The sequence below is a fragment of the Corvus brachyrhynchos genome, unplaced genomic scaffold (genome assembly GCF_000691975.1).
Source record: "Corvus brachyrhynchos isolate BGI_N302 unplaced genomic scaffold, ASM69197v1 scaffold136, whole genome shotgun sequence".
Taxonomy (NCBI): domain Eukaryota; kingdom Metazoa; phylum Chordata; class Aves; order Passeriformes; family Corvidae; genus Corvus; species Corvus brachyrhynchos.
The window spans coordinates 8,931,973-8,951,442 of record NW_008239080.1 but is presented as its reverse complement, the minus strand read 5'-3'; the positions used below and the strand labels follow the sequence as shown (position 1 = coordinate 8,951,442).

Sequence of the window (19,470 nt, the reverse complement as noted above, 5' to 3'; positions counted from 1 at the left end):
ACAAGTGATACTAGAAGATCAAACTTTCCGGGGGCAAGCTGCTGATGTGCAAAGTAACCACCCAGGTGCAGACCCACCACCTCAGGCTACAGCTGAGTCTTGAGGGAGATAATGAAAGAGACAAACCCTGTGAGGCGGGTGTGGTATCTTTGTCCATACTCAGTGAACTGAGCTGTGATAACTCCCCTGTCCGGGATATACGGGGCATTCACATACAGCCCAAGGGTGTTAATCTCTGCTGATGGGCCGTAACTGGCTCAACTGCACTGACCTGATAGGCAGCTATATTGTCTTAGAAGTTCTCAAAGACTCTGGAAGTGTCCCGTAATCCACATTATTATCCACATCATCCAGTGTGAAACTCCCCATCCCAGGGGAGGTACTTGGGCATTCCCACCTGTATCTGAGTAAACCTTTCTTCTCACAGGACTACCTAAAACAAAACTATATGGCTAAGAGTGTCTGGAGGACACTCATTGAACACTGACAGGCTGTGTGCCATCACCATTTCCCTTGTGAGTTTGTTCCAATGACTGACCACCCTCTCAGTGAAGGACCTTTCCTTAATGTTCAAACTTAACTTCCCCTGACACAGCGTAATTTCATTTCCTCTTGTCCTACTGCTGGTCACCAGAGAGAGGAGATCAGCACCTCCCACTCCACTGCCCCCCTAAACTGCAGACTGTCGAGAGGTCACCCCTGAGCCTTCTCCAAGATTAATTAACCAAGTGACCTCAGCCACTTCTCTTTAAGTCTTGCCCTTGAGACCTCTCACCATTTTGGTCATCCTCTTCACACACACTAATAGTTTGGTATTTTTCTTACAGTGAGACACCCAAAACTGCATGCAGTACTCAAGGTAATGCCACAGCAGAGAACTGCAGAGCAGGACAGTCACCTCCCTTGACCAGCTAGCTTTGCTGTGTTTGATACACCCCAGAAGATGGTTGTCTTTTCAGCTTCCAGGGTGCAGTTTTGACTCATATTCAACATGCCATTAACCCAGTTTCCCAGATCTCTTTCCACAGGGCTCCTCTCCAGCCTCTCCAGTCTTATAATAAAGGCAATGTAAACACATTAGAAAACTTTAATTGCCTACTTGAAGGAATAGTGTTGTGAGTACTGTAATGAAGTCCATGTTTGTGGTTTGGTTTCTTAAAGAATATATTTATTCTTCAATAATAAAAAAAATATTTATGTTCAGACCTTACTTCTTGTTTGACTTTATGATTCTCACCTGTCAAAAGTGATCTTAATGGAATGTCCTGGTCTTGCTTCAATCACCCATTCACAATTAAGTGAGTCCTTGTAGTATCCTGGCCACCCTGGTGGCAAGATAACACCATTTGATGCTGTCAAATGTCCACCACATGGTGCTGAAAGAAAAAAACCCATGTATACTTATAATATACCCAGTATTTCTAATATATTACATAGTCAAAGAAATTGCAAAAAATCAAATTAAAATGCATCGAAAAATAAGTTTAATATAGTTTTAATAGCTTAACACAGTGTTATGAGCACTTTGTTTTCTTCAGACTCATAAGGCCTGCAATGTATCTTATCTAGACTTATTACTCTGTATATATTTTAACACACAGAGCCTGGCACTTGGGTCTGCCAGGCTTCCTTCTGTTGAAAAGCACAGTATCTTGTTAAAAAATTATACTGTCTCATCACATTTAGATCCAGTATGATTCCATATTTACATGGAAACATCAGACAAATTGTTCCAAGTAATTATTACTGTTGTACTGTGCCACCTTTTTGAGTAATCACTGAGCTCAGTGAAACTGGCAGTTGTAAATATTCTGTTGAATCATAAAACGATTTAAGTTGTAAGAGATGTCTGGAAACCATCTAGTCTATTTCCTGCTCAATACAACAGACGGCACAGAACCATGTCCAGTCAGGATCATGCCTTCTCTCCAAAGTCAGACACTCCCCAGACTTTCTGGGCAATCTGTTTCAATGTTTGATCACTCTCACAGTGCAAGTTTTTTCTTATGTTTAAACAGAAATCCACGTATTTCTGTTTAAACATTTTTTCTGTTTCCACATATTCTGTTCACTGCCTCTTGTCTGGTGATTTTACACCACTGAGGAGAGTCTAGGTCCACCTTCTTTAAACCATCCCATTAGTTATCTATATATATAGACAAGAACTCTCTTGAGTCCTGAGCCTTTCCTTCTCCAGTCAAGACAAGCGCATTTCTTTCAACCTCTTCCTGTATGACAGATGCTCCAAGTCCTTAATCATCCTTGTGACCCTTCACTGGACTCACTGCAGTATGTCCACATTTTTCTTATACTATGGATCCCAGGAGTGCACACAGTGCTCCCGACATAGCCTCATCAATGCTGAATAGATGGGAAAGATGTGTCATTTATTCTCAGCCCAGTTCTCCTGCCTCTCTTCCAAGGTCCCTGTGAACAGCAGCACAAACATCTGGTACACCAGCCACTCCCCCCAGTTTTACATCATCTGCAGACTTGTTCAGAGTACACTCTGCCTCAGCATTCAGTTCACTACTGAAGATTTTAAACAGTATTGGATAGGGGATTGAGCCCTGGGCTACACCACTATGAATTAACCTCCAGTTGGACCTTGTGACACTGACTACAATTCTATGAGCCAAATAGTTCAGTCAGTTTTCAGTCCATTTCACTGTTCACTTCTCTAGTCCCTACTTCATCAATTTGTCATTGAGAATTTTGCATGACACAGTGCCAAACGCATTACTAAAACTGAATATACATTACTCTCCCTTGATCCATCAGACAGCTCATCTCAACACAGAAGGGAATTAGGTTGGTCAGGCATGATTTCCTCTTCATAAATCTGTGTTGATTAGTCCCAGTCACCATAGTTTTCTTCATTCTGTCCTACTTTTGTCTTGGACAGAGTTGCTTTTCTCGCAGTAGCCCTGAGGGGGCAGAATTTGGAGCTGTGCGGGCACACCTGGGCTGTTATTCTGTACCACTCACACCATCTCCAGGGTCAGAGTTCAGGGACTTCACTTCCAAGAAGCGAGCGTGACATCGGGTGGAGGAAAAACATGAGTGGGAGGCTCTGGGGGGGCATTTTGTCTTTGTCTCCGTGGCCACGCACACCAGGAGCCTGGTTGGGTTGGTTGGTCAGTCAGGGAGTCGGTGAGCACTTTTTTGTATATGAATCACCCTCTCTTGAATACTTTTGTTATTAATATTGTTGTTCTGTCTTATCTCATTATTGTTTTCAGTAAATTGTTCTTAACTCAGAATATCTGCCTTTTGTCTTCCTCTCACAGGTGGGAGTGGAGGGGAAGGGAGCCAGCTGCATGGGGCTTAAATTCCAGCTGAGTTTAAACTACAGAATATGGTTCGGAAATGGTTTCAAGGAATATTGTTGCATCACCTTTCCCAGTGATAGAGATGAGACCTGTAGCTCTTCAGATCTTCCCTCTTTCCATTCTTCAAGATTGGAATTTGATTTCTTCTTGTCCTCAGGGATTTCCCTGGTTTAAATCAGCTTCCCAAGATATTGAATGACCTTGCAATGTCATTGGATGGCTTCTTCAGAATTCTTGGCTGCATCCAATCAGGCCCATTCCTGTATGTCAAATTTGTTTAAATGTTCTCTGACCTGATCCTCCTCCATAAAAAGTTAAAAAGAATGTATTGCAAGAGGGCTATGAAAATAAGAGGGCTAGACAGGGAGCATTTTTCGCAGCAAAACCAAAGGATTTTGGAGCAGGATTAAACAACAGCAGAAATGACAGAACAAATTTAGGAAAACATGAGTCCCTTAAAAATTTAAGCTGTCAGAGCACAGGGCTTTGAGATGTTATGCTTTACTAAAGGCTATGGCACAGTTTAACAGGAACACTTTCAAGGTCAGGTAATTTTATCTTAGTATCCTTTGTATTGTCCTCATAGAAGAAGTCAATGGTATCATTATCAGAAAATTCCATATTTCAGTGCAGGAAATCTTGCTAGTTTTCTTCTAGTTCTCTAAGCAGTGACAAAAAAACCCCTATTATGCCATATAGAAACGGATGGCAACATGAACTTGTGAGTTGTAAATTAATATGTCTAGTTTTGTTTCAATGTTTTTAACAACACAAAAAAACTAATCGGAGAGGTTTTTTGATTTCACTTATGACTAGCCCTTGTCTCTAGGAATTTTTTCCAGATTTGAGTGGGAAATAAAAGCAACCCACAAATCCTGAAACACACCAAATTTTCTTTGAAGCAAAATGAAAGGCCAGTAAAATGGCATTTACCTTAAATGTGTATAGTTAATGAAGAAATAAATTTATTCCATAGTATTTTTTAAAATTAAATTTCGTCATATTATAAACAAGAACAATCATAAGACTGTTGATCCTCAACTAACTATAACACTTCATGTACATCATTTACTTCAAGTATTTCAGGTGCTGCTTATAGAGTGTTATGTATACAAAGACACAGAGAAGAGCAACAACAAAAAAGTAACAGTTGTTCAGAAATCTCAGACAACTAGTGTAGATACAAAAATGCTGCTAGCAAGGATTTTCTTGCTATTTTCTAAGTCCATGAGAGACTTTTCTCTCACACAGAAGAGGTAGCAGAGAATGTAAGCAACCAAGCCACCTGCAACCTTGAAAAGTCTTGTTTATGGTATAGTAGAAAAATATTTTGACAATGGATGTTTTAGGATTTTAGCCAATCACCCCCAAGGGGTGGCTGGTCCTTTGTCCAATTAGACTATGAAGAAAAAAGTCTAAAAAGAGTTTGTAAAATAATCAAATAAATCAATCTTGCTGCACAATTCCTGCCTGCTGGATCTTCTCTCCTCCTCCTCCCTATGGCTGCGGGACACGGTGATATACCCTAGGGCCCAGGCCTGTGGTAATAAACTAGAAGCAAACTAAATCATGCTTAGGATGCTTAGTCCATACTATAATCCAAGTCCAGAAACTCCTTCAACTATCAAGAGAATCCACATCAGAAAAGAACATACCCTGAATGCAACTACTTCCTTCTATAAAAGGAACAAAGAGAAAAAAAAAAAAACAAACCTCAAATCAGTCTCTTAGTTTAATCCTTTCCTCAATAAAAACTGAGTAAACATTCTACAAGGTTCAAAGAAAGGCTGAGTGGTACCTATGTATTTTCTGAAAAAGTAATTTCAGAAATTAATTTTTTATCTCTCTTTTTTTCCTTCAAAGTGCTAATCTTGGGTCCTTTACCTATGTGTTTGCAAAAATAAAATTACACAAAGATTAAATTGAATACTTTAACAATCGTATCTAGAGTTTCAAAATGAGAATAAAATCTTCTGATGAAAAAAAACACCCTACTCCCTGCTTTGGAGTGGGCTGGGTTTGGTCTAAGAATAAAAGAAAAACCCTGTTCCACTGGGTAACGTGCTTTAATCAGGATAAGACATCTTGGTAGTACAACATCTAGGTTCACATACACTTCTTCTAACAGACTGCAGACATGGGAGGGGAGTCTTCAGTATTTCTAAATTTTCTGAAATGCACAGTCTTATGAGAACTGAGTTCTCAAATTGCCCAAATAACAAAAACCATGAAAGTGATATGATCCAGATCCTTAAGTAATTGCAATGACACTGAAATTATTGGAAATGTGAGATTTGTACCAATTAGAAGGTTTGGATTAGTTTCTCCCCACCCCCCCAAAAAAATCTTTTAATTTGGAGTCTATGTATCTATTGTTTAATAAAAGTTACAAATTTTGAATATTATTTTTAAAAAAATATATGTTAATCATTTATTAAATGTACTCATCTGCCTTGCCTTTAGGACCCATCCCTGTTAAGCATCAAGGAATTCTTCTTACTGTGTTTCATTCTAAAGAGAGATTTAAACCTAAGTAGAGATCATCTTAGTCTGTTTATTCACCAAGGAAAGAACAAGCAAATAAATTTGGAATTTGTTTGGAATATCATGTATATTAAACATAGCTCTGGTTTTCACTATATTTCTCAGGAATAAGTGTACTGCAGGTTATAATATTACACACAGAAATTCAGGCATACTTTCCTTTTGAGAAAGTTAAAGGGGTAAATTTTCAAAAAAGACTTTTAAATAGAAGCTTTAGTTACTTTGTTTGAGGTAGATAATTATGTTCTTCAGTGTGCTACAGCCAAAACTATTACAGCAGTTATAATTCACAACCAAGTAATGATGGTGACAATCAGAACTTGAAAACAATAGCAATCAGGTTTTTAGAATGCTAATTTATTCCAAGAATACAAAAGCAGGGTATCCTGTTTCTATTACTGGGCTCTCATTTGACTGGAAGAGTGTTAAGATGAATGAATAACTTCAGGCAAAGAAGTCTTATTTATGTGCAAAATATAAAAACTAAGCCAAATTTAAGTAGTGTCATTATTCAAACTGTAGGTGCAAAGTAAAGACTGTGCCCTTACCTTCACAACGTGGGACAGTGGAGCTCCATACTACATTTCCATCTTGCATAATACAGGTTATGGATTCAGAGCCTTGAGTCTTCACGAAGCCATCATCACAGTGAAAGGAAACAGAACTTCCCAGAAGGAATCTGTCTCCAAAGCGCCTCCCATTTATAGGAATGCCTGGATCGTGGCACTCATTCTGACCAAAGGCTGATAAAAACATAGTAATAATACTAGTAATAAAACCAACAATAATAGCAATAACAACAACCACCCCTTTAAACTTTGTGTCTTTTTCTTTGGAGAAGGAGGAGAATAATATTTCAGTTGTAATACTATAATATATAATGCATACATAGTAGTATATAATTCAAAGTATAGAATATTTCTCAATAAAAAGTCAGCTTCAAATCCAATGACATTCACACACATCCAACATAGCTGTAATTCAGAGGTTTTTTAGGTATGTGTGGCTTAGATACTCAAGAACCATTTGCCTGAAGTTTCCTCTGGTCAAAATCCATCTGGTTTGTCTCTAGCACAAGGGTATTGGGGTTGTTTAACCCGAAGAAAGGGAGGCTTTCTTGAAAGGAGGTTGTAGTAAAGTGGGTATTGGTCTCTTCTCACAGATACCAAGTGATAAAACAAGAGGAAATGGCCTCCCCTTTTTATTTCCTGCCTTTTTTCAAAGGACAAAAATTATCCCTTCCTATAAAAGCAAAAGACCAATTTAGGCATCTAAAACTTAAAAAAGATTTAAATCAATGAATTCCAGCTTTATGTGGGGAATCATTCTAAATAATGCAAGAGAACACCTTAGCCACAAACACTATTGTTTTAATTGACACAACATAGAAATAGTACAAAAGGTCTCAAAGACATCTTTATTGTCAATTAACTTCCATAACCTTAGAAGATAATTTCTTCAAGTAGCGTCTTTGAATGACTCATAAAACTTTTAGAAGAGTTAGCAATCTACAGCAAAGGTAAAAATGTTTTCTACATGACAATGCTGTTACCGGAGTCTTCTATTGAGAGTACTGTTCAGTAAAACATTTTTATATAAACAAAACACAGGGCCATCTGTAGCCAGATATTTCTTAGCCTGGTTGCCCAAACAGGAGAGACTTATTTTCTCAGTAGCTCTGTATATGCATATGGCCTGTAGGTCCACATTTAACAACTTTTGAACTGGTTTCCCAGTTGCAACTAAATTTCATACATTTGAGATTTTCCTTTTCAAAGAGAGTGCATCCTTAAAATTCCTAAAGGGACAGTAGTCAGATAGAAGAATGATTTTAAATTAGTGCACTCTTACAGGGAAGACTTCTGCATCAGTTCAGCTGTGTTCTAGACACTAGAAAAACCACAGTGTAAATATTATGTGTAATGCAGAAAAGAGATCTGTATTCTTAGGGGTCTGTATTCTTAGATTCCACACCATTCAACTAGAAAAAAACATACAAAAGCAAAGCAGGTTCCCAGAACTATTTATTTGCATTGATATCTTAGTTAATTTTTTATACTTTTATGCCTTTTAGATTAACACCTCAATATTTGGGAACTAAGATTAATACCTTTATGAACTTATTCCTGATGGTTCCATTGAGAAGTATATTAAATTACCTGCACTGGGTAATTTGATCTGAATGCTCTGGACTTCAGTTACGTGCTCTGCATTAATGCAATATTAACAAAAAAGACAAATAATGAACAGAATTCCTCAGCACTATCACAATTAAAATAAATAAATGATAGGGATTCAGGTAAGCTAATGAATACAAGGAAAAATTATGCAATTATACAAGCAGGACAATTTACTTCTGTGTTAGAAACATAAATATGTTTTTTATTTTAGTTATTATGAAGAAAGCATAAAACTAGGCATAAAATAAAAAAAGAAATTCTTACTTGTGTAAGTGATATTAAATCCTCTTCCAGTGGTAGAGTGATCTGACTGAAATTCAAGTCTTACTATGTGCCCACTACTAGCCAATTGAGAAGGGACCTCATTGCCAGAAAATGTGCCAAGAGGTGGTAAATCTGAAATCCCATCATCTTTGACTGTAAGGTAGTCAAATTGAGGTTCAACATCAAAGTCGTTGAAAATCAGATGGATTCTGCTTCCTGGCTCTGAGATAATTAACCAAACACAGTTCATATTGTTCCCATATTCCTCAGGATAATTTGGAGAAAGAATAATTCCGGATGGTGTGGTGAAGTTGAAGAAACATGAAACTAAAGGAAAGAACAATAAAATTCTCAAAATACTATCCACAAGCTTTATAAATGCTTGTCTTTTATTTTTTTTATTCTTGTGGCAAAGGATGCTTTTGAAGCCTGGATGTCAAAACTACCACACGTTCAAGCAGAAAACATTTAACGCTTTCAGAACATTTCTCCAATATAACATATTTTCTTTTTCCCAAGTGAATCCAAGTGACTGCAGCAGGGCCCGCAAGAGATTAGGATGTAGTGAATACCAATGAAAGCAAAAGTAATGCTTGATGCATCAGAATTTGCAAAAATTGGCAGGTTTCTTCTAAAATGAAAATGCGACCTCCAAATTGAAATGATATTTTTCCAAATATGCATTAAACTGTATTTAACAATCAAAAAAAAAAATCAAGCACAAGTGCCAGTTTTTTCTGTAGTATACAAAGTTCATACGAATGTAAATAACAGAAGAAATTCAGATGTGACTGAAACAAAAAATCTTAAGTGTATACAGTCTGAACTTATTTTACCCTAGTTTCCCATTGATGGTATAGAGCAAAACCAAAAATGATTCATAGCTATCATCCTTTTTGACTCTTTTGAGCCAATTTTCATCAAGACATTGCCTTACTGGTTTCAGAGTCATGACCTTGTGACTGGTAGTGTAGTCAGAAGTACAGCATATTCAGAAAGAGGAAGACTCACTGCATATTAGTCAACACAAAGGATAACCATTATTTAGCTCTTCAAATGTGTCAGACTGTACTCACTGTATGTAAATAGATGTTACAGATTCCATGCTCTTTCATAGGGCATGTGCAGATGTAACACTGGAGCACAGTAAAATATTCTACATGGTTAACAAAAACTGATGCAGCAACCCAATGCAATACAGCACCATGAAGAAACACAACTTCTGTCTTCAGAGGGCATTGCAGCTGAACTGTCTCTGTGTCTAGGCTTTACATGCTTAGACACATTTCAGCATTGCAAGGCATATTGAGAATTGTTCCGGTGCACAGCAATCTTGCTCAGCTTGTTAAGTCCTGTCCGAACACAGCTTCCAAATACATACATGCCCAAATAGAACAGGACACCTCACAATGATTGTTATGGTTATCAAATACAGTACTGAATTGTAAGATTCTTTATAGGGAAATTTAACATGATCTGGAAAACTGAAGTGCCTAATACACCTGTGTACTTGAAAGATTTGCTCTATTTTATCAGAAAGGAAAAAAAAAGAAAAGCAAGAAACCCAACCCAAATAAAACCCCAATAAATAAATAAATAAACTGACACAAGCAAACAAACAAAACAAAATAAAAAATAAATATTAAAAAAAACACACAAAAAAAAAAAAACAAAAAACAAACAAAAAAATCCCCAAAAAAACAACTAACCTTCCCCCCCCAAAAAAAACCCAAAAAACCCCAACCAACAACCCTCTTTTAACAACAAATGTATTTTTTTTTAAAAACAAAAATCACAGCTAATAACCTTACCTAACCTTTTCCAGTAGTTGATACTCTTAACTTCTTTATATTAATTTTCACACCTTTGTGGTATATCACCATTAAAAAAAACCCAAAATCCCAATCTTTTCTTATGTTGCTTTGCAGGCTGTTTTGCACTGCCAGAATGAAATGTGTATGTGCCACAGAGTCCTTTTGAACACTTATCTGCTATTTGGAATTGCTCATTTAGAGTCTAATTCAACACACTTACATTAAGAGTGTTAAGTGGTGTAATTAAATATAAAAGGAGGGGAAAGAACATTCTAAAAACAGGCCTGCGTGGTGTTCCCCACAAATGAGCTACTGAGTCAATTGAAAAAAAAACAAACCATGACTGAAAAAGTATGAAGTATTGAAATATTTTCCTGTTGGTTAGTCACAGATGTTAAGAAATGTGAGAGGTTAAGGTCAGGTAAATAATACAGAAAAAAATATAATAATTCTTACAAACACAGCTGGGTTTGTTGCCAGACCACTGGTTATTCTGTTGACATGTAATCGTTCTCTCTCCCACCAGTTCAAAAGCTGCTTGACATTCAAACGTAAGTGTGTCTCCATGCAGAAAACTGCTGCCAGTCCTTTTCCCATATGATGGAATTCCAGGGTCTCCACAACCTCCTTTCTCTATTTCTGAATATAGAAAAATTCAAATGCAGTAATAAGGAAAATATATTTGCAATCAATTTATATGTCAGTATCAGAAGTACTTTCAAAATATTTGGCATTATACATTAAACTAATATTTACAGCTGAAAATGAACTAGAGGAAAATGCTGTAAAACTGCCTCAAAGATGACTTAGGATCTAAAGTCCTTTCACAAGCTAATAGCTTCAATACCTGCATTGCTGCACTGCTGAAAATAACAAAATACTTACGTTTAACGGCACAACTGCACTGAATTACAGCCTATTTGAAGGCAAAATTATAAAGCCACAGTCTCCATCCTACCCATGGAGACAGGTGTGTAGATCATTTTTCTGGCAATGAAGTACTCGTACTAAAGAATCTTTTAACTCTCACATCTGAAATTCCATTTATAAGTCTATTAACAATATGATTAAAAGTATATAATTTACTGATAGAGTCAATGGATTTCAGTTTAAAATAACTAAAGTATAATAAAAACAAAACTGAGGAATTATTTCTTAATCTCATACTTCAAATTAGAGCCACATTTTTCCCAGCTGCATTCAGTTATGCCAAAAATAAATTAACATTTTGAATTATTCTTCAAGATATTCTCTAGAACCTCTGTTTCTTAATTAATTTTAAGATCTCAAATCTACATAAACAAGATAAGGCTATAAAAAATTCAATTCTTCTGAAATTTATGAATACTATAAGTGTCAGGAAAGAGAATGTAAATATCAATTGCCTGTGGTAGAATCATCTTACAAAATACTATACAGATGGCTGCCCATCAGAAAATGAAGGCTCTATTTCTTTGCCATTAAACTGAAAGCAATTTTTTAAAATTAACTTGCCTTTGATCAGAAAAAATAACAAGAAAGCACTTCTGATTCTGTAAACTGTGTTGCTGCATATGCAATGAAATCATGTAAATTTGATTTAAATTAAAGTAGAGATAAAGTTATTGGTATTTAAATATTTTACAGTTCAGTCCAAGGTATGAAATCAGAAACATTCAAGATAACAAGAAAATTCAACTCACTGAATAGTATTAAATATTAATATAACTTAACACCATTGGAAATGTTTGCTGTCAAATATTGTTAAATCTAATAATGTTAAACCCTGGCAGAAGTGTATACCTTGACTGTGGGGATCTGTTAATCCATTGCTTTTCATATTTCAGACGCTCCCCTTGTTCCCTCCCTAGCCCTGGCCACTCCCTCGGTTTCTCTCTATTTGCTCCTGTATCCCAACCCCACCCAGGGACCGCCCCTGGGCCCCTGACAAAACCATCCCGCACCCAGACCACGTTGTCTCTCTACCTCTGAACATCGTGAGGACAAGATGTGATTAAAGCCATCTCGAACCCTCATGAGAGACCCTTCTCTACCTTCTTTACCATCCACTGTGTTGTAATGCTGCTGGCTGCAGAGCCAGGTCGCGGGGCTGTCTGAAATGGACTCCGGGATGTGACTGGTCACATGGCCCTAGGAAACCCTCACTGAGCTCTCAGGGAGCAGCAGCCTGCTAGGCAGAGTCCAGTGAAATTTTAAGATACAGGATGCAGAATTATGATATGTGAAGTCAATCTGCTATGTTTACACCCTGAAAGCAGTCACTTGCAGATTCTTGTCAGATGTTCAGAAAAGTATGGCACATACTTCACATAACAGGTTACTCGACCTGCTGGTGATGCTGTGTCTCCTGCACCCATTATTATTTTATTTAAATAATTTGTCTTAACAGAAAGTTAGAATGTATAAATTAAAAACCATTTTCCAAAATGTCCAGTACATAAACACAATAAAATATTGGGGGAACAATTTTATAAATAATATTTATAAATAAGGATTTAAAATTACATATATGAATGCTTTAATGTAGCTTCACTTGCCTGTTCCTACTTTCACAGAATAGCACTGAAAACCTGGGTGTTTTCAGCTATGCACATCTTTACATACTACATGAAAATATGGGGAGCTACAGAAAATCAGAATATACATTTTAATCACATTTTAGAAATTAATCTCCCTCACTGACAGCAGAGCTATATCTAATCCAGCATGTGAGAATGATCATAAACTCTTTGCCAAATGTTTATGTGCTACATACTCTTTGTCAAAAAACCTTTTCTGTCTCAAAAATCAGGGCAATTCTGTCTTAGGCAGGAGCATCAGAAGCCAAACTCTCTGCAGGGATTTGCAAAAGCATTGCTTAAGATTCATCCCTTAAAAGACAGCAACAGGTGTTTCTTTCCATAGTCTACAGAGGAAGTAAAAAAATATGTCGAAGTAATAAATTTACTGAAATAGAAGACAGATCACGATACTTTTTAACTCTCAGGCTATGCATCCAAGCCATGGGAAAGGGCTATGGATCAGTGAACTAAAACTTTTTAACAGAAATTACCATGAGTTAAGGTTTCTGGTGGGTTAAGAATTCCTTTTTTTTTTTTTTTTTTTCAGGAAACTAGTACGTTATGCTTTCAGATCCAAGCTCTTAGTGAGGAAGGCAAGAATGCGATGTAAACTTAGGAGACAAATCAAATACTTTGTTATGCTTAATATATCACCCTTCATCCAAGAATGCCCAGTTTTCTTGGGGTGATATATAATTTGGATTTGTAAATATCTTATTTGCATGCACAAAAAAATTATACATATTAAAAATATAAACACTAATTTCAGATCAAACATTTTTAAAAATACTTTATTCTTTGGAAAAATAAAGTTTTAATAAAATCTGTCTCATAAAAAACCAATTTAATGATAAATTTCAGGTTCTCTCAAACACAATAGAAGGAGTTTTTGAATCAAATTATATTGAAAAGCCAAATAACTCATAAAAAATGTCAAAACTAATTGTATTAACTCTATTTCTATTTAAACCTTCAGGGTCTGTGCTTGTTTGTTCAACATAAAAACAATCCAGCAAACATGACAGATTTATAAAATACTTCTGAGGATGTCTTATTTGCATTTTGACAATAAAAAGATTGAAAAATTCCATCCAGGTCTAGGAATCTATATCATCACAAACCTTTAACTGAATACTATATGTATCCCTAACAGGAATCTACTCTAGTCAAAAGTTATTCAGGCTGACAGAAAACACTCACTGTAATTCATATAATTATCATAGGATCACAGAATTTGGGTTTGAAGGGGCCTTAAAGGTCTTTTAGTTCTAACCCCTTTGTCATGGACAGGAATACCTTCCACTAGGCCCATGTTCCTCAAATCTGGCCTGGCCTTGAATAGTCCCAGGGATGAGGTATCCACAACTTCTCCGGGCAACCTGTTCCAGTGCCTCATCACCCTCACAGTAAAGAATTTCTTCCTAAAAGAGGAAATATAAAGCTCTTCAGCTTAAAGCCACACCCCCTTGTCCTATCACTAGATGCTGTTGAAAAAGTCCCTCTGCAGCTCTCTTGAAGGCTCCCTTTAGGTACTGGAAGATGCTCTAAGGTCTTCACAGAAAGAGTTGTCAAGCATTGGACCAGGCTGCTCAGGGAAGTGGCTGAATATTTAAAAAATATGTAGATGTGGCACTGAGGGACATCATTTAGTGGTGGACTTCGCAATACTGGATTAATGGATGGATTAATGATCTTAAATGATTCTGTGACTCACTTTAATCAAAAGCTACGTTTCCATTACATATATTTACATCCCAAAACTTAGGGAAGACAGAGAAGGCAAAATTAATGGTTTTGTATTTACACATACAGAATACTCTTTCTTTATAACTAGATCTAGAATAGTAGGCATGTAATGATTCCCAACATTTTCTCTCCTCTGGGATTTTGCACAGGTTTTTACTTCATTTTCCTTTCCAGTACCTGTTTGACTTGCACTTCTTTGATTTGGTCAGTGAACAGTTTTTTTAAATGTCTGAATGCAGCCGTGATGCATTGTGCGTATTGCTCCAACACATGCATCGATTATTCTGTTTCATAAATTGCAAAGATGCTCTGTATCAGTTTGCTAAAAAAGAGAACATTTCAGACCAATTCAGTTGAAGTTATGTTGAGCTCTTAGAAAAGTCCTATGGGATAGAAAATGTTCTTAAAATAACAAACATGAAAATAAGATCTATGCTAACCTATTTAGCATGGCAATTAAAGCTCTGTTCTTTTAGGATTATTCTGTGTACTCATTCAATGTTGGCCTTCTTTTGATCTGAGTTCTTAGAGCTGTGTGAATTTCATGATGTTTGCACATAAACTCTCAAGCTTAAATTAAAACGTCAGCTTTCTCTGATGTTTAAATACCAAAATATTAATATTGATCTTATGCAATTGTTCTTGGCTTTCATGTAACCTCTTTCAATAGCCTGGGGAAAGAGCCTTTTCATCCTGTTTGTAAACTAGAACTATTTACTCAGTTTCAGGGAATATTCTTTCTTTAATGTTAGAAGAATGAAAAGATTAGATTTCTGACTCTTAAGATCATATCTCTCCGAGTTTAATTGAAAGACATTTCTGTTGCTCTGTTTTCTTTCAAATGAAGAAATATGGAAATTCAAAAGTGATATTAAGTATTTAAATATGTATTATGACTGCTATTTGAAAGGTGTCACATTGCAATTCAAATCTTTTTTGATGTAAAGTCTTTGACTCAGGTATCTGAAATGTATAATAAAATAATTCATACAGTAGAAGATTTTGCACTCTTAAACTTACTCATGGTAGGAGTAATTTCTTTTTTTTCCACTTGTTACTAGTTTACAAATACACAGTTTAAATTAAATTCTTACAGTTGTTGTGTTTTCATTCACACTATCCAATATTCTAGCTTAAATGATTAGTGAATCATTAATCATTAAATCTGCATCTGGATACAAGCTAAAGAGTATAAATAATAATCTCACACATTAATAACTCAGATGTATAAATACAATTTAAACTAAATATGTTTTAAAAGCATGTGAGTTGAGCAAAAATCAATTGTTTCAAATAAGAGATATAAAATAAACTTCAGGTTTCTATCAGAAAGTTGAAGTCAATAGCTCTAAAACCTAATTATTTGACAATATTTCATAATTATCATTTTAGCTATTATCAAGATAGATTAAGGGAAGCTGTGAACTGACACATGCATATATTCACCCAAAAAAAAAAAAAAAAAGAGAGTTTAACATCTAAACTCTGAGAGGTCACAGAAATTCATGTTTCATATACAAGAAAACTGATGATTTTTTTTTCCTCTTATTCCTCATGCCTCTCTGTGTTAACAAACATAATACCTAATGCAGTTTAAAAACACAAAGGAGAAACTCATACAAACAAAACCTTATACAAAGAGAAGGGCTAGAGAGATGCTCAGGATTGCAGAAGAGGACATAAATAAAGGATTGATATTATGTACATGATTCCTGCAATGGAACATAGGAACAACTACTGAAAAAGAAAATGGTAAATCAAAACTAATAGAAAAAATATTTCATATAGCACATAATTCGACTCTAAAAGTGGCTATTAAATCTAAAATGAGGTTGGCCTACCGCTAAAAAGAGGATGGCCTTACATGATAATTTTATAGATGATCACGATTTTATCATTATTCCAGTAAATTTCTTCAAAGAAATTTAACAGTGCAATTTATTATCAGTCTCCAAGTATAAAAATAGAAGGCCTCCTTCACAGATCATATAGTTCCCAGCAGCATTCTAAGAGACTCTCACATTTTCTCTGAAATGTTTTGTCCTTGCTGTTATCAAAAAAGACCACAGATCATATCCAGTAGATTAATTTTTGCTGCATCCACCTTATTGCATTCTGTATCAATATTATAAAAAATACGAACATGACCTTAGAATCAGATCAATGAAAAAACAACAACTTTTCTAGGAAGTCAATTTAAGCTAACAGTTCACTACTGTTGCATATGGGTGGCTTACTGGCAGTAATAACATCATATTGCATTGTCTCTTATAATAAAAAAATCCTTGAAAGCAATAAAACAATAAAGCAGAAAAAAACCTTTACAATATTAAACTTCTTTAAGTTTAATATTTACTGTGTACTTAAATATGTTATCACAAAATGCAGAAAAAAAAAATTGGTTTGTTTACAATCAATTTTACATGTCCAGGGGTAAATGCAGATCAAATCTGAACAGCAATGAGGAAGAATCTTTTTGTTACTTGTTGCAAAAAATGTGTGACACCTACTAACCATGTAATGATATAGCATGTGAAATTCATTATCAATATTTGTAGAAAAATAAATCTGGAAAAAAACCCCATTATTGTGAGTTTGCAGGCACAATGATAGGTTCTGATTTGACAGATCAGACTCAGGAACAGAAGCTCTGGCACACTAACAATAATTCTGTGAAACTGTAAGCTATTGAAAATGGTAAGAACTACTGGAAAAGGAACAGTGAACAAAACAGAGAATAGTACTCTGACCTCACACAAAAACCTTCAAAAATTTTATTTCCATGTTGAATTTTACATGTAGTTCTGCTCTTTCATTTAAAAAAGGCAACATTAGAACTAGAGGAGGAAAACAAAAGATCAAAGTTACTGAGGAAGTGAGGACCAATTAAATAGAGTGAAAATCCCTTTTTCTGGGTGGGGGTGTGTGAAATACATGTGTTCAAAAAGTTATTGGACAAATACATGGAAGAAAATCTTATTGAGAGACAAAAAAGGACTTGAGGTATGCATCACTGGAAACAGAGAAAATACTCTCTTTCTTGATCTATCACTGTATAATTCACCATTACTTCCCTAAACACCTATTATTGTCAAGAATCAATATGCTTTTGGTCTCACTGTAGATTTTTATTCCAATGTTTTGTGATAAGAAACATGATATTGTTCAAATTATAGTGTTCATCTTGCTTTACTACCAAAAAGAGAAGTGCCTGTCAATACAAAGGGCTGAGCAGTGCCCTGAACAAAAGTAAGCACAAAGTTATCCTGTGGAAAGCAACTTAGAATGTTACGGAAAATAGGAAGTACAGGAAAAAGGAAGTGCATCTGCCTCAGAAATTATCAGAATAACATAAGAGTGAATATTGTGAAAAGGTGAACTATGGAATGAGGCAGAAGGCAGTAACAAAACTTGTAGAATTAAATTGTCATTAAAATTAAGAGAAAGAAAAATAGCTAGCAGGAAAGAAGGATGAAGAGCACTTCCACTTTTCGAGAAAAAAACCTCTTATCTAGATAAAAAATGTTTAAATAAAATTAAAAGACGGGCAGAATAGGAAGAGAACAGCTTAAGGACCTTTTAGATAATGTAGACATATTCAAGTGAACAGGGGCTAATCAAATTCAGTATTTAAAATGAAGCAGTCAATGAACTATTACCAATTATCTTCAAGTACTTATGGAGAACGAGGGAGGTCCCACATGACTGAGCAAGGTCACATGTATTAACTGTCCCAAAAACTGGAGAGAAGAGGAACCAAGGAATTAAACAAATACCTGTGTATCTATTTTGCCCCCTCAAACTGGGAAAATTATATGCTTTATCTTCCTTTACAATGGCATATCCTTAAACATCTTTACCTAAAATTATCTTAAGTCCTGACAAGAAAGACATGGTGGTTGTTTGGAAAGAAAATCAATGAGCTACTACTAGCAAATCATTTGTAAAAGGATTGTAAAGCCAACACTGATCCTAAGCAAAATAATGGAACAGCGAACATAAGACACTATTTCTAAATGGTTGAAAGACAAAAATATAATTACCAGTAGTTAACGTGGTTTTATGGAAAATTGGCCATGTCATACATGTCATACAAAACAATACGTTTTTCAGATTATAAACTCAGATAACACAATATATTTGGGCTTCTTTCAACCATTTAAATTAGTGACACATGGCATCCTAATTAAGAATTGGCATCATAGAAAATTAATTTAGCACACATTAAATGGATTGCAATTAGATATTTATAGTATTTTGAAGCATAAATGGTAATAAGGAATTATCATCAGACAATAGAACTGCTTCAATTAGCTTAATCTATACTCTTTTTTTAGCCCTATCCTAACAGTTTGTTACACAAATATTACAGACAAATAGGTAAACAATACTGCCATACTATTTTGAAGATGCTTTAACATGACATAAGTGTGCATTTCTTCTCAAACTTATGTACCCACATAAGCACTGCTTTTTCTCATACTCTTAAAATAAACCCTCACCAAAATCTTGAGCCTATTTTATTATTTGTAAAACAAAATTAATGTTAGATGGGAGGACCTTATTTTCCCTGAATATCCACTTCTGCACCTTATAGCGAGTGTGCCTCCTCCCTAAAGACCAAGAGTGATAAGTACAGTTTCATAAAACAAAATGAAAGATTGAAATCATGTATGGATTTGCTGGAGCTTTAACTCAGTACATTTCTAATGAAGGTTGTAGAAACAGTAAGTGCTCAAATGAAAAATGTTAGCTTTGGAAGCAACCAAACGTACCAATATTAATACAGTGTGGACATCCAAATAATTGTACTTTATTATATTCCAGTAAAGAAGCAAGAAAGATGAAGTATTGCTCCAAAAATATTCTTCTGAAGGAAAAAAAAAAGAAAAAGAGAAAACATCTTTAGGCCTTATGCTCCTATATTCTGCCCTTGCAGGACAAATCCTGCCCTCCAGCACTGGACTCAGTCCAGCAACTTTTAACCTTTTTTGGCAATGCACAATTTCCCCGAGATCTCAAAGTTTCT

At 35.4% G+C, this 19,470-nt stretch overlaps 1 protein-coding gene across 1 annotated transcript in view; it reads right to left on the bottom strand.

The window, feature by feature from the left end:
• Positions 1-19,470, bottom strand: part of CSMD1 (CUB and Sushi multiple domains 1) — a 1,107,925-nt gene that overhangs the window by 256,692 nt on the left and 831,763 nt on the right. Inside the window, exons 13-16 of the mRNA XM_017739215.1 lie at positions 10,591-10,773; positions 8,321-8,647; positions 6,425-6,619; positions 1,238-1,376 (exon numbers count right to left, since the gene is read on the bottom strand). Coding sequence (XP_017594704.1) covers positions 1,238-1,376; positions 6,425-6,619; positions 8,321-8,647; positions 10,591-10,773 — 844 coding nt within the window. The remainder of the gene's footprint in view (positions 1-1,237; positions 1,377-6,424; positions 6,620-8,320; positions 8,648-10,590; positions 10,774-19,470) is intronic.